Here is a 15,929-nt window from a genome sequence, read left to right as displayed (position 1 = left end):
GGTACAAAGGAAAATAAGAACTTGATGTTGAAAATCTGGTTTGAATTGGAGATTGAAGAATGGAGAGATCTCCTTATGTGGAGATCTGAAGATCCAAGGATTACAAATCTGATTAAGGTGGAAGTTGGAGCTTTGGGGACATTTGGACTTGAAAGGAGTAAGAAACAAGATTCGGGCTCCACTTTTAAGTATGGAGGTCTGGCTGGAAGAAACATGGATCCCATTTGGCTAGAGCTTCTCCAAGATCTGGTGTTTAATATTAAGGACCATCAAAAAAACCGGCAGAGAGGAATTGAGAGAGAATTAAGAGCCTCGGACGTGAGATCTCCAGGCTGATAGTAGATCAAGACTGATGGACATTTGTTGGGGATTGAAACCGGGAAAGGGGGGGTGGAGTTTGGGGATCCAAAGGGTGCATAATTACAATCTGTTTTTGCTTTTATTTTGTTTTGCTATTTGTATGAAAATTGGGGAAGTCGTGGAAGGGAATTTGGGTCGACTTTAGAAAAAAGTTTTAAGAATGAGAATTGATGTATAAATATTGATGTTTATAAGGTAAAATTGGCTTTTTTAAAATGAACTAAACAGAAAAAGGTTAAAAATTGGGGATAAGAACTTGTTGAACTAACAATTTGAATTGGAATATAAGAAGGGGAGGTGTGGGGAAGTCAGGGAAATATGTTATTGAAAAATAAGGATTGTAAACTTTATGTGTTTTTAACTTTTTTTTTTTTTTAATGTATTAAAGTGGAAAATTTCAATAAATATCTTTTTTTAAAAAAGAGAGAGAGCTGCTCTTGTAATAATAATAATAATAATAATTTATTATTTATACCCTGCCCATGTGGCTGGGCTTTCCCAGCCACTCTGAGCGGCTTCCAATTTTTTTTTTAAATACTGTAATACATCAAACATTAAAAGCTTCCCTAAACAGGACTGCCTTCAGATGACTTCTAAAAGTCTGGCAGTTGTTATTCTCTTTGACATCTGGTGGGAGGGCGTTGCACAGGGCGGGTGCCACAACCGAGAAGGCCCTCTGTCTGGTTCCCTGTAACTTGGCTTCTCGCAGTGAGGGAACTGCCAGAAGACCCTCAGAGCTGGACCTCAGTGTTCGGGTAGAACGATGGGGGTGGAGACGCTCCTTCAGATATACTGGACCAAGGCTGTTTAGGGCTTTAAAGGTCAGCACCAACGCTTTGAATTGTGCTCGGAAACATACTGGGAGCCAATGTAGGTCTTTCAAGACCGGTGTTATATGGTCTCGGCAGCCGCTCCCAGTCACCAGTCTATTCTGGATTAGTTGTAGTTTCCAGGTCACCTTCAAAGGTAGCCCCACATAGAGCGCATTGCAGTAGTCCAAGCAGGAGATAACCAAAGCATGCACCACTCTGGCGAGGCAGTCCACAGGCAGATAGGGTCTCATTCTGCGTACCAGATGGAGCTGGTAAACAGCTGCCCTGGACAAAGAATTGACCTGCGCCTCCAAAATTTCTCCCAGGCTGCGCACCTGGTCCTTCAGGGGCACAGTTACCCCATTCAGGACCAGGGAGTCCTCCACACCCGCCCGCCTCCTGTCCCCCAAAAACAGTACTTCTGTCTTGTCAGGATTCAACCTCAATCTGTTAGCCACCATCCATCCTTCAACCGCCTCCAGGCACTCACACAGGACCTTCACCACCTTCACTTGTGCTGGGATCCTGCTTGCTGGTTTCCCATTGGGGTATCTGGTCCTGCTCTGTGAGAACAGGAGACCGGACTAGATGGGCCTGATCCAACAGACTCTTCTTGTGTTCTGATGTTTGCATTGACCCCTGGCTGCAGCCCTCCTGCAGATGCTGCCAAAGGTTGACCCTGGAGCTTTTTGCATCCAAATAGGTCCTCTGTTCCCTAAGCTACAACCTCTTCTCTGTGCTCGGGACCATCTGAGCATCTCAGGCATGCACATTAAGTCTTATACAATCTGAGAGCTGTCTCCACGCCAGCCCCAAATCTCTCGCAATGCTATACAGTGGGGTGGAAGACTCTTAGATTGCGCACATGCCATCCTTGGGCCAGCGAGGTTGGGCTAGAGGAAGGACAGGAATCCTGTATCCCTTCCAGCAAACGCAAGGACCTCAGCCAGCAAATTCTCCCCGGCCTTAGAATTTGTACTCGCTCTGGGGTGAATATTTAGAGCCCTCAAGGGCAGAGCAAGGAGAAAATGGTTTGACATGTTGCCTGGAAATAACCCTTGGGAGCGCCTTCGTTCTCCTTGCGCGTGCCCCTCCCTTGGGGACATCCATCCCTCCTGTAGCCAGAGGGAAGACTGCCACCTGCTGAAGAACAGAGTGAAACTCAGCCGCAGTCTTGCCTAATCCCCTGTCCAAAAAAACCAGCAGGCACCCAGCCTTCTCAAGCACATGAGATCACTTGCCAAGGGCATTTTGGCTCTCCCCGAACAGCATTGCCTCATCCGTGGAATAATGGGTGGTACAGACTTCCCCAGACTGTTTGGCTTACAAACCTCTCCACTCCCCCCAAAACACACACACACACACACATACAGATAGGTTATTCTCTCTGACATAAGCTCATGTGTGAGTTGCCTGCAGCAAACACACCTTTGCAGAGGTGGGACGCCATCTCTTCTCAAACATGGCAAGTCCGTAGCACAGGTACTGTGCTTGTTCAGAGGGTCTCCCCATTGCCCCAAACTAGGCCTTAATCTACCATGGGGCATGTTGTACATTGTGACTGCAAACTGGGTCTTGGGAGGTAGAGAAAGACCCACAAAAATGATTCTAATCAGCTCCAAAGGACTTGTGTGATGACCAAATCTAAGTTTTGGGTTTCTCTCATTTTCGTATTTTCCCAGTCTTAGGTTCACTACTCTACACCAGTTGGCATTTTATTTTTTTAAAAAGCAAATTCAAAAGCACATTAGTGCATATTTACGGTAATAGTTATGTACCGTAATAGTGTGTACACAAGTTTTGTATAACTGCTATATGCGCTTTTTACAATGCAGTTTCCCTTATCTAATGCACTTCGCATGCTGCTTTCACTAATAAGTGCATTTATGTATACATTACTTGGCTAGAGAAGTGTGCTGCAAAATTCAGAGAAGTGTGGATTTTGAAGGGTGGTTGTGCTTTGTTTCAGAAAGTGTGTAGTCTTGAACCCATTGGTGTTTTATACACTAACACACACGCCAAGAGAGGCAGACTCTTGTCCCAAGGAATATTCAGAGTGTCCGTGGCCTATCTCAGTCTTAAACCCCTGGGGCAGGATAGGACCATCAGGTTACACCACCGCTGAAACAGTTGCATTGCCTGCCAGCGAGTTCTGGGGCTAAAGACAAGGTGTTGGTAAAGGTACCCCTGACCGTTAGGTCCAGTCATGGACGACTCTGGGGTTGCAGCGCTCATCTCTCTTTATTGGCCGAGGGAGCTGGTGTACAGTTTCCGGGTCATGTGGCCAGCATGACTAAGCCGCTTCTGGCGAACCAGAGCAGCACACGGAAATGCCATTTACCTTCCCGCCGGAGTGGTACCTATTTATCTACTTGCACTTTGACATGCTTTCAGACTGCTAGGTTACCAGTATCCAAAGCCCTATAGATACCTTGGGAACCAGAAGGGCCTGCTGGATTAGGCCAAAGAGGGACCATCTCGTCTGACATCCTGTTCTCACAGTGGCCAACCTGATGCCTCAATGGGAAATCCACAAGCAGGATTCAAACACAGCTCTCCCATTCTCTGATTTCCAGCAACTGATATTCAGAAGCATTGCTGCCTCCAGTTGTGCAGGCAGAGCAGAGCCACCCTGGCTAATACACTGATATCTTTATCCTTCATTAATTTGTCTAATACATGTAGCGCAGGGGTGGCCAACTCCCAAGAGACTGCGATCTACTCACAGACTTAAAAACTGGCAGTGATCTACCCCTTTTGGGGGGATTCAGGATCTTTTTTTAGGAAGGAAAGCCCTGTTTTGGGTGGTTCACGTAAAAGTTGTTGAGGTTCTTTAGGGAAGAGGAAAGCGACGTTGAGCTTTTTTTTTTAAGAAGAAAAGCCCTGTTTTTGGTGGTTCAGGTCATTTTAGGGGCGCAGGGCAAGGATGTTGAGCTTTTTTTAGGGGAGCCAAAGTTTTTTACAGTAGCTTCTTTGGGGGGAGTCACTGATCTACCAGTGATCTACCACAGAGTTCCAGTGTTCTACCGGTAGATCACAATCTACCTGTTGGACATGCCTGATGTAGAGCATGGGTTCGAGACCCACCGTGGGCAAAAAGATTCCCGCATTGCAGGGGCTTGGGCTAGGAGATCTTCATGGCCCCTTCCAACAGTTCTATGATTCTGTTATTTCCCTTCTTTTCCAGAAGCCCTGCCTCTAAACAATCTCCAAGTGCTGGGCAGATCTGCAAACCACTCTCCCTTTGGAACCCATTTCCAGGTATGGGAGAGTCACTGCAAGGTCACTTGTGAGATGAGGCCAAATGTTTGATTAAGTTAATCTCTGCAGCATTCAGGGCTCCGCAGGTGTGCCAAGTTGACTGCTTCCGTTTCCATTATGTGAACAGGATGCCTTCTCCCCCTCTTACCTTAGCACAACACGGCCACAACAACCCCACCGGCTTGGCCTCGCCACTTGGAAACCAAGTTTGGGCACGTCCCGAGGAGAGTCAGTAAGAGGAGCCCGACTTTGGCACGCGGTGGACAGAGCAATTTGGGAACAGTGACCTCAAGCCAATTCTCTCTCTCCCTCCCCTCCTTTCCACCAGCCCAAGGAAGCGAGAGATGGCTGGCATGGGGAGGGCGATTTTGCACAGCGCTTGGGAAACGTAGCTTAACTGGAACCCCCAGCTCAAATGGCCAGGAGACTCAGGCTCCCCTTTGCTGTGTTAAACTGGAAGATCCTTGGGGCAGGGAATCAGTCTTCTGGGAGCATGTTAGTCTGTAATGTGCAGCACCTGGTAATTGCTTTCCGGAAAGAGCATTTTTTATATCCTTGCATTTTTGTTTGGTAAGCTGTTTTAAGCAACTTGTTTCTGGAGGGGGAAAGTTTATTTGTAAACAGATATGAATATATTAATGTCCACCAACAATGCTGGAATATTAAGACCAGAACTTTCTCCTAGCACATGAACCTGATTCTGCCTATTTCTTGGGGAGATGTTACATTCCACATTGCACTATTATCAAACTATTATTATTATTACTATTATTACAGTCGTACCTTGGAAGTTGAACAGAATCCATTCCGGAAGTCCGTCCAACTTCCAAAACGTTCAAAAACCAAATCACAGCTTCTGTCTGGCCGCAGAAAGCTCCTGCAGCCAATCAGAAGCTGCAGAATCCCCGCTGGACGTTCGGCTTCCAAAAATAGTTCGCAAACTGGAGCAGTCACTTCTGACATTCGGGAGCCAAAATGTTTGGGAACTAAGCTGCTCAAAAACCAGGGTATGACTGTATTATTATTATTATTGGTAGCTCAGTTGGTTAGAGTGTGGTGCTGATAACACCAAGGTTGCAGGTTTGATCCCCATATGGGAAAACTGCATATTACCTAATTATGACTAAGTGACTTACATGTAAAACATAAGACCCTAATAAGAGCCTGCTGGGTCAGGCCAGGGGCTCCTCTAGTCCGGCACCCTGTTCTCTCAGCACCCAACTGGATGCCTGCAGGAAACCCCCAATCAGGATTTGAACACAAGAGCCCTCTCCCGTCCCGGGACTTCCAGGAAATGACAGTCCTCTCCTCCATCAATTTGTCCAATCCTTTCTTAAAGCCCTCCAAGCAGAATTCCCAAGGCAGGAGGGTAAAAGCAGAGTCTTGTTTGTTATGTGCACTTGAAGATGGGGGCTTTGCACAAGAGCGCAGAAAACCTCCTGCGTGAAACTGGGCATCTTCTGCGAGAGAGGATTGCCCCAAGATGCACACAGCAAAACAAAGCCTGGCATTTTTAAAACAAACAGGAAAGGAAGGGCCTTTTCATACTGGGAAATGAAAAGAGCAGCCTGCAAAAATCACAAGGCGTTGGGTGTTGGAAGCAAAGGTAAGGAGCCTCTTCCATGACTGGAATGTGTGCTGTGTTCAAACTTGCCCGTGCCATTCATATGCAGCCATTCATAAGAACCTCGGCAATTATTTTCTTAAGGAACGTGTATTATGATGAAGATTATCTTTTTAATATATATTTTAAAAGCAAACCTCGTGATGCCTGGAACGGCGTATAATTACCGCATCACCCTAAACCCAGAAAACGTTGGGAGTGGAGCCTAGAAGAGTGTGCCCCGCCAAAGTCTCCCTCCTCTTTTGCCAGGTCCATTTGCTTTGCCCACCACTGAGTCTCCTTCGCTGGAACAGGGGGGTTTTGCCAGCTGCGTAGTCTCTCCAGAGGGAGCCTTTAACAAGGGAGCTGGAGGAGGCTCAGGGAAGGTCAGCCAAAATGATTGAAGGGATGGAGAAACTCCCCACCAAGAGGAATGGCTACAATATTGGGGGCTTTTCATTTTAGAGAAAAGGCCGGGCGGAGGAGACATGCAATGGGCATCCAATGAAGAAGGATGCTGGAAGATTTAGGACAGAGAAAAGGAAGGCCTTCTTCATAGGCCTATGGGACCGCCTCTCCTGGTATGCCCCACGGAGGACCTTAAGGTCCACAAATGCAACATTTTGGAGGTCCCAGGTCTCAAGGTGGTTAGATTGGTCTCAACTAGGGCCAGGGCCTTTTCAGTACTGGCCCCGACTTGGTGGAACACTCTGTCCCAAGAGACCAGGGCCCTGCGGGACTTGGCATCTTTCCGCAGGGCCTGCAAGACAGAGCTGTTCCGTCTGGCCTTTGGTTTGGACTCAGTCTGACCCTCATGTTTCCCTCCCCTTACGGTCTTGATCTATGGGCTACTTTTAAAATGAGGCTGCATTTTAAATTGCATCTTAACCTGCATTTTAAATTGGTTTTTTCCCCTAATATGTTTTTACTGTAATTTTACTGGTGTTAGCCGCCCTGAGCCCGGCTCTGGCCGGGGAGGACGGGGTATAATTTTTTGTTATTATTTATTATTATTATAGAATCATAGAATTTTAGAGTTGGGAGGTACATCCAAGGGTCATCTAGTCCAACCCCCTGCAATGCAGGAATTTCAGCTAAAGCATCCATGGCAGGTGGCCACCCAACCTCTGCTTAAAAGCTTCCAAGGAAGGAGAGTCCACAAAGTGATGCTTTAGTTGAGATCCCTACACTGCAGTGGGTTGGACTGGATGACCTCTGGGGTCCCTTCCAACTTTACGATTCTGTGATTCCATGAACATTCAGACTCCATTTCAGCAGCACATATCAAAAGCAGGTTGGAGCCATCACAACCTCCCCCCCCCCCCGAATTATCACGCTGACCACCCGCAGGTGTGTGCCTCACCTGTCCAAGGACTTCTCAGGAAAGGTGAAAGGGCCCAGGCAGATGCGGTTGATGTAGCTCAAGGGGACTCTCTGCAGCTCCAAACACTTGAGCATGATGAAGTCATATTTGCAGACCAGGAGGGCGGAGTCTGTGATGACCGCGACACGCTCCTTCTCGTTGTTCCAGTGGTCTATCCTGCAGCAGGGCAAGGAAAGGAGACCCAGCATAGTGCATTTATTTAATAAAGTTTATACACCACTTGAATGGAGGAGAAAACCTCAAAGCAGTCTGCAAAACAAGATAAAGCAATAAAAGAAAAGATTGAAAAAGACTGAAAAGATTGAAAACGTACAGAAAAGATTGAAAAAGACTGAAAAGATTGAAAACGTACAGAAAATTAGAACCGCAATAAAGGTAAAGGGACCCCTGACCATTAGGTCCAGTCGTGGTGCTCATCTCGCTTTACTGGCCGAGGGAGCCAGCTTCCGGGTCATGTGGCCAGCATGACTAAGCCACTTCTGGCGAACCAGAGCAGTGAACGAAAACACCATTTACCTTCCCGCTGGAGTGGTACCTATTTATCTACTTACACTTTGACATGCTTTCGAACAGCTAGGTTGGCAGGAGCAGGGACCGAGCAACGGGAGCTCACACCGTCGTGGGGATTCAAACCGCCGACCTTATGATCGGCAAGTCCTAGCCTCTGTGGTTTAAGCCACAGCGCCACCCACATCCCTCAGAACCGCAATAGAACAGGTGAAAAAAAATTAAAACTCCCGCAAACTTTCTCAATCTGGGTAGGCTTCCCCAAATAAGAACGTCTTCAGTGGATCCAAAAAGCATGCAATGAAGGTGCCTGCCTGATGTCAATAAGCAGGGAGTTCCAAAGTGTGGCAAAAGTGCCAATTCCATCACTCCAGGTTCTCAGGTGGGAGTATATGGGGTAAGGCGATCTCACAGGTAAACTGGTCCCAAGTTGTTAATGGTTTTATATACTAATAGGAACACCTTGGTTTTTTAAACAATAAATGCTTTATTGATTTTTTAAAAAAACAAACAAACAAAAGTTCGTCCAGAGAAATAAAATCGGTAATAAGTGTTACATCCAATCACAATAAATTCTTCTTTCTTCTATAATGACTTCCCATCACCCCATCATGCATCTACTATTTATCTCGTCCATTTTGTTGTTGTTGTTGTTTAGTCGTTTAGTCGTGTCCTCCTCTTCGTGACCCCCTGGACCAGAGCACGCCAGGCACTCCTGTCTTCCACTGCCTCCCGCAGTTTGGTCAAACTCATGCTGGTAACCTCGAAAACACTATCCAACCATCTCGTCCTCTGTCGCCCCCTTCTCCTTGTGCCCTCCATCTTTCCCAACATCAGGGTCTTTTCCAGGGAGTCTTCTCTTCTCATGAGGTAGCCAAAGTCTTGGAGCCTCAGCTTCAGGATCTGTCCTTCCAGTGAGCACTCAGGGCTGATTTCCTTCAGAACGGAGAGGTTGGATCTTCTTGCAGTCCATGGGACCCTCCAGCACCAGAATTCAAAAGCATTCTTTGAATTTTTTGGCGATCAGCCTTCTTTGTGGTCCAGCTCTCACTTCCATACATCACTACTGGGAAAACCATGGCTTTAACTATACGGACCTTTGTTGGCAAGGTGATGTCTCTGCTTTTTAAGATGCTGTCTAGGTTTGTCATTGCTTTTCTCCCAAGAAGCAGGCGTCTTTTAATTTCTTGGCTGCTGTCACCATCTGCAGTGATCATGGAGCCCAAGAAAGTAAAATCTCTCACTGCCTCCATTTCTTCCCCTTCTATTTGCCAGGAGGTGATGGGACCAGTGGCCATGATCTTCATTTTTTTAATGTTGAGCTTCAGACCATATTTTGCGCTCTCCTCTTTCACCCTCATTCAAAGGTTCTTTAATTCCTCCTCACTTTCTGCCATCAAAATTGTGTCATTTGCATATCTGAGGTTGTTGATATTTCTTCCGGAAATCTTAATTCCGGCTAGGGATTCATCCAGCCCAGCCTTTTGCATGATGAATTCTGCATACAAGTTAAATAAGCAGGGAGACAATATACAGCCTTGTCGGACTCCTTTCCCAATTTCGACCAATCAGTTGTTCCGTATACCTTTGTTAATTTTCATTACTAACTTATTATTTTATAAATGTCCACAAAATCACAGAAGTCATTCAAGGCCTGCAGTTGACGTCATATTACTACAGTATTCCTTAAGGTATTTTTTTTGTACATGTCCCATTTTTTAATAAATGTTTGATCACTATGACCTCTCAGTTTCCCTGTCACTTTTGCCAATTCAATGTACTCTAACAGTTTCTAATCATAACACCTTGATCTCAGGCCAGCATCAGATCTCTGAGCCCAAGTATTGCATGCTGGTAAGGCCTCCCTCCTGTCCGCAATTGTGCTGAAGCATTCTGCATTGACTGCAGCTTCCGGATCAATCCCAAGGGAAGCCCCAGATGGAGAGCATTGCGGCAATCCAGTAACCAATGCACAAACTATGGTGGCCAGGCTCTCTCGGTCCAGGAACGGTCCTAGCTGTCAACACAGTCCCAGTTGAACTTTGGCAGACCGAAGGAAGGAATGAGCTGTTAAAACAGAATTGGCAAAATTGGCAAAAATGTATAAAAACGTAAAGAAAGAGTGTTGGAGATGTGAAACAGAAGGTATGTTCTATCATATGTGGTGAGATTGTAAGAAGGTAAAATCCTACTGGGAAATGATATGCAATGAATTGAAGAAAATGTTGAAAATAACTTTTGTAAAAAAAAACCCAGAAGCCTTTTTGTTAGGTATTTTAGGTCAAGACATACCAAAAGAAATGAGGACTTTATTTATGTTTGCCGCTACAGCAGCAAGAATGTTGATTGCACAAAACTGGAAGACTGGAGAAATACCAACTAAAGAACGACGACAAATGAAGTTGATGAACTATGCAGAACTGGCAAAAATGACAGAAAGACTAAGAGGAAAAGACAACAGAGATTTTGAAAAAGACTGGGAACCATTCATATTATATTTGCAGAAACAAAGAAAGGCAATAGACTTGATGGCAGGATTTAAATAAACATCCACATTATTAGCATCAGAAAATATTTGGAAATAAGATGATGTATTTAATTTTATTTTTATGTTTTTAAGGTTTGATGTTATGTTATTAATAACTTTTTCTGTTGAGAGATAGCAAAATGGGTGAAAATATAAACAAACCAGAAACGCAAGTTGGGGGAAGTCTTGGAGGGGAGGGAGTAATGTTCAGAATTTGAGATGTATGTAATGAACAAAATTGAAAAATGAATAATAATAAAAAAATAGAGCTGTTAACACAGAATCACTGAATTGTTGAGTTGTCCCGCTGCAACACATGGGAAACAGGGATCTCAGAACAGCAGCATTCAGGTTTGTGTGTTGTTTGGGGGAGTCTGAGGTAGGAAAGCTCACGCAAAAAGAGGAGGCAAACTGAATTTCCTTCCCCCTCCTTGGTTGCACCAGGCTGGCAAATGGTGCCTTCCGGGCTCTGCGAAAACCATCTCCTCTTGCAAAATCTTTTTAATTTGATATAGTGGAAGAGATCATTCATTCTGCACAATTAGCATTATCAGAAACAAATTTGCCAATTTGTGCCGGGAGTTCTGAGTTCCAACGTGATTTGCCACTGGAGATTTCTAAGAAGAGGTTTGATGATTATTCAGATATTATTCAGCTGTGATTTCTGTGTTTCAGGGGGTTGGACTAGATGAGCCTTAGGTTCCCTTCCAACGCCAAGATTCTGCAATCCTGTGTTCATGATTTCATTCTTTTTTGCACCATCCAGTAAACCTTCACACCCCTGCCTCATTCACAAGTCTTCATTCCTTCTTCTTTCTTTAAATGCTTTATTGGTTGAAAACTTTATAGCAGAAATATGCAATAGATGTTATAGGCAAAATAAGAAATGCAAAATGAACCATTATTCATTTTTTTATTAATCCTTGGTTTGCACATCCATTTGTGATTAAATTTGACAAGTCCTCCGATCTTCCCCTTGTGCCCCCGAATTAAGTTCCTTAAATACACGCTTAAACTTTACTTTCTCTATGTTATTTGACTTACTATAAATTTAATTTTATAAAATTAACCAACTTACACACCGAAGCTCCATCAACACCTGTCAATGGATTGATCTTTTGACAGTGTTCTTTTACATATACTCTGTATATATCCCACTCTCTGATAAATTTTTCATTCCAAACTGAAACACAATCTCTGTGCTGGATAACCAATTATCCCAAACCCCCCTGGATGTTTATTTGAACCACAACATTCCTGTTTAGACAAACTACAAAGATGCTTAGAAAATTGGTGTGAATTTTAATCTATTTTAGCATTTTCCATTTTTTATATATTTTAAAGTATTGTTGCCAATTTCTCTTGATTTCCTTGTTTTATCTTTGAAGTTGGTGTTTTTCCTCTTTACAATCAAGCAGCGTCTCAATTTTGTGAAATAAATAAAATAAACGATATATGCAAGAATTCACACTTCACCCACTAGGGGGCAGTATTGAAACTGCAAAAAAGCAAATCGTGGTCAAATGATTCACCAGGTATCTATACCATATACGGTTCTTTTTATAGCTCCTTATAGGCAACTGTTTGAGATTTGCATGGCTTATAATTACATGGTCTCCAGAGAAAACAACATCTGCCAAGGTGTTCCTTCCAATCGCCATGCGTTGCCTTGAGGGACGGGTTGCTGCTCAGCGGCAACAGAGAAATTGTAATTAAAGCAACAACTTTGAGGACTTTTGCAGGAAGCGTAAGGAGATTTTTAAAGTCAGGAGGGATTGCTATTATTTATATATACAGCCCTGTCAGTTTGCATAGCTCTCTCCATAGCAACAGAAAAAAATATCCACTATAATCTAAAAGAAAAATAGGTAATTGGGGGGGGGGTTTGAAATGGTTGCAAAGCATGAGGAAATCAATGCAGTGACTTAACAGATCTTATAACTTACAGACAGGTGTCTGCCCCAAGCAGCTTACAAAAGGTGTTTGTAGATTGGGAAGGGCTCAGTGGGAGTGCAATTTGGGGGCGGGTGGAAACAGCACCCCAAAATTCTCTACCCGCCTGATTTTCAGGAGGCAAAATTGGGGGTGCCATTTTGCAGACTATTTTTGCAGTGGCGGCAGCAGGAAGAGAAGATTCTGGAAGGGTTAGAAAATGTAAGAAGGAAATTCTACACAGAATTCTCTTCTGGAAACCTTTGGCTGAAAGAAATAAGATTGCTAGTTTCCTAGAACAAGAAGAAGACACCTAGTTTGGTAGTCCTAGGGGATTTAACCTAGGGGATTATTATTATTATTATTATTATTATTTTTTTTTATTATTATTATTATTATTATTATTATTATTATTATTATTATTATTACATCCATGCCAACATGACCTTGCAAGGGGCCGCTCGGGACTTCGTGGAAAGCATGGCCTCCATGGGGCTGTCCCTGAATAAGTTTGGCCCAACTCATAGCCGCAGACATGCCTTAGACCTGGTATTCACCTCTATTGACGTGGGTGATCTGACACTAAGTAAAAGCGAAACGAAAGAAGTGCCATGGTCAGATCACTTCCTGGTGCAACTGGACTTCTCCGCGACCCTTCCCCTCTGCAGGGAGGTGGGACCAATTCGGATGGTCCGCCCCCGCCACTTAATGGATCCAATTGGCTTCCAGAGAGTGGTAGGGGATGCTTTATCCCAAGTTGATGGCCTTTCAGCTGATTCCCTGGTGGCCCGCTGGAATGCGGAGTTAACCAGGGCTATCGACTGACTGCCTCCGAAGCGCCCTCTCCGATTGCATGGAGCCCGGACAGCCCCATGGTTTTCTTCGGAGCTGAGGGCGATGAAACAATCATTGAGACGGCTAGAGCGTCGGTGGCGGAAAACTCATTTTGAATCGGACCGGATACGGGTTAGAGCTCAATGTTGAGCCTACCAAGTGGCAATAGTGACGGCGAAGAAGACCTTCACCACCTCTATTGCATCTGCAGAAAACAGCACAGTGGTACCTCAGGTTAAGTACTTAATTCGTTCCAGAGATCCATTCTTAACCTGAAACTGTTTTTAACCTGAAGCACCACTTTAGCTAACAGGACCTCCTGCTGCTGCCGCGCCGCTGCTGCACCATTTCTGTTCTCATCCTGAAGCAAAGTTCTTAACCTGAAGCACTATTTCTGGGTTAGCGGAGTCTGTAACCTGAAGCATACGTAACCTGAAGTGTAGGTAACCTGAAGCATATGTAATACGAGCTACCACTGTACCAAGAGACTCTTTTGGGGGGTTAGTATCTAACATAATCACCTTTGCCATTGGAATCTGGTGAGCACCTCAAGATCTCCTGCAACTATTTTGCAAAGTTATTTGCAGATAAAATTGCTCAAATTCAGAAGGAGGTAGACTTCGCCCCGTTAGCAGGATCGGGGTGGGGGAATGTCAGAGCGCTGTCTAATCAATTTCAACCTGTTACCTTCCTCTTCCCTCCCCATCCCTTTCAACTTGTGTGTTGTGTCCGTTTAGATCAGGGGTTGGCAAACCTTTTGAGCAGGGGGCTGGTCCACTGTCCCTCAGACTTTGTGGGGGGGCAGAGTACCGGGATCTGCCATACTTACATTCCTTCATAGTGAGGGTGGGGGCAGTAGTGGCGGTAATGGCATGGCTGGCCAGCGTGGTGCGGTGGTGAAGAGCGGTGGACTCGTAATCTGGGGGACCGGGTTCGCGTCTCCGCTCCTCCACATGCAGCTGCTGGGTGACCTTGGGCTAGTCACACTTCTCTGAAGTCTCTCAGCCCCACTCACCTCACAGAGTGTTTGTTGTGGGGGAGGAAGGGAAAGGAGAACGTTAGCCGCTTTGAGACTCCTTCGGGTAGTGATAAAGCGGGATATCAAATCGGCTAAGGGGCAAGGTTGTGCAGGGGTTAGCCTACAGGTTTAGGCCTTTAGGGGAGGGGGAATCATACAGTTATTGCTTTATCAAAGCTAATGCAGAGTTGAATCCCAGTTGGAGGGTGACATTCAGATGCAATTGTGAGCCAGTGTGGTGTGGTTAAGAGTGGTGGTCACGTAATCTGGGGGACCGGGTTCGCGTCTCCGCTCCTCCACCTGCAGCTGCTGGGTGACCTTGGGCCAGTCACACTTCTCTGAAGTCTCTCAGCCCCACTCACCTCACAGAGTGTTTGTTGTGGGGGAGGAAGGGAAAGGAGATTGTGAGCTGCTTTGAGACTCCTTCGGGTAGTGATAAAGCGGGATATCAAATCCAAACTCTTCTTCTTCCGGTCCAGACACCATTGAGCCGCAGTGGCGGGCAGGAGGGGAGAGTGGCCGGGGCGCCTAGCAGGATCTGCCACTGTGTATTGGCGGTGGCTCAGCGAGTAAGCGGCCGCGTTGGAACGTGCCTCAGCACGGCGCAGAAACTGAATGGTCAGTCCCCGCGCCGTGTTGAGGTGGGCTCCGGCATGGCTTTTCATTCATTGAGCCGCTGCGTGGCCACTGCCTATCCATTGGCCAGGGCCTCACACAGCTTTGCATGACAGCTTGGCCACGACTGGCGCCCGCCTTTGCTCGCACTTTAAGTAGGACATTTTAATGTATTTTAAATCTTTGTTGGAAGCTACCCAGAGGGGCGGGCGAAACCCAGCCAGATAAGTAGGGTACAAATAATAAATTATTATTATTATTATTATTATTATTATTATTATTATTATTATTACTATTATTGAGGGAGGAGGCACCGCTGCAGTGCGTGAGAGGGGGGGGGAAATGGCAGTGCTGGGGGGAAATGGTGGCCAGGGAAAAAAGAGAGAAAAAAGAACACAACCCCACAGCCCACACTGATCCACAGGCCAGATCCTGAAGGCAATTGGGCCAGATCTGGCCCACGGACCTTAGTTTGCCGACCGCTGCTTTAGATTGCAAGCTTGCGGGCAGAGACTGTCATGCTTTGATTGCACATAAGCCACTCTGGAAGCTTTTTCAGCTGAAGAACAGGACAAAGATGCTTCAAATAAATGAAAATGAATAAGGAAGAGAGACTTACTCAGCCAGAAGCCAGAAGCTATGGGCCGTTTCCCCCATGTTCGCTGTCACATGGGCCCTGAGGTCATCCATGGCTTGGTCAAAGGCTCCAGGCTGAAGAACAAAATGAGAGAGGAGATCACAGGAGAGAAGGAACAGAGGGAAATCATGCGCAGGGAAATAACAGGCATTGCCTGGTCTTTGTGCACCGTCATAACCATTGCAGAAGAAGTGTTGAGCATTAACCAGAAACTCCAACTGAGGGCAGGTCCCAGGGTGGGTGACAACCATTGCAAGTTAAAAAACAAGACAAAACAGCTCAGTATAATCCACGCTGTCTCAATATAAGGCAGCTTCCTATCTTCCTGGATGAAAAAATATTCCTCACCCCTGTCTTAAGGTAAAGGTAAAGGGACCCCTGACCATTAGTTCCAGTCGTGGCCGACTCTGGGGTTGCGGCACTCATCTCACTTTATTGG

General features: G+C 45.6%; 1 protein-coding gene across 1 annotated transcript in view; it reads right to left on the bottom strand.

Annotated features, from left to right (window-relative positions):
• The window catches only part of TPRG1 (tumor protein p63 regulated 1), a 52,886-nt gene that overhangs the window by 26,709 nt on the left and 10,248 nt on the right, over nucleotides 1–15,929 (bottom strand). Inside the window, exons 3-4 of the mRNA XM_053390859.1 lie at nucleotides 15,473–15,564; nucleotides 7,400–7,576 (exon numbers count right to left, since the gene is read on the bottom strand). Coding sequence (XP_053246834.1) covers nucleotides 7,400–7,576; nucleotides 15,473–15,564 — 269 coding nt within the window. The remainder of the gene's footprint in view (nucleotides 1–7,399; nucleotides 7,577–15,472; nucleotides 15,565–15,929) is intronic.

Source organism: Podarcis raffonei, chromosome 5 (assembly GCF_027172205.1).
Source record: "Podarcis raffonei isolate rPodRaf1 chromosome 5, rPodRaf1.pri, whole genome shotgun sequence".
In the NCBI taxonomy this organism is placed as follows: domain Eukaryota; kingdom Metazoa; phylum Chordata; class Lepidosauria; order Squamata; family Lacertidae; genus Podarcis; species Podarcis raffonei.
Note: the sequence above shows the minus strand (reverse complement) of the source record. Positions and strands in the feature narration are given on the sequence as shown.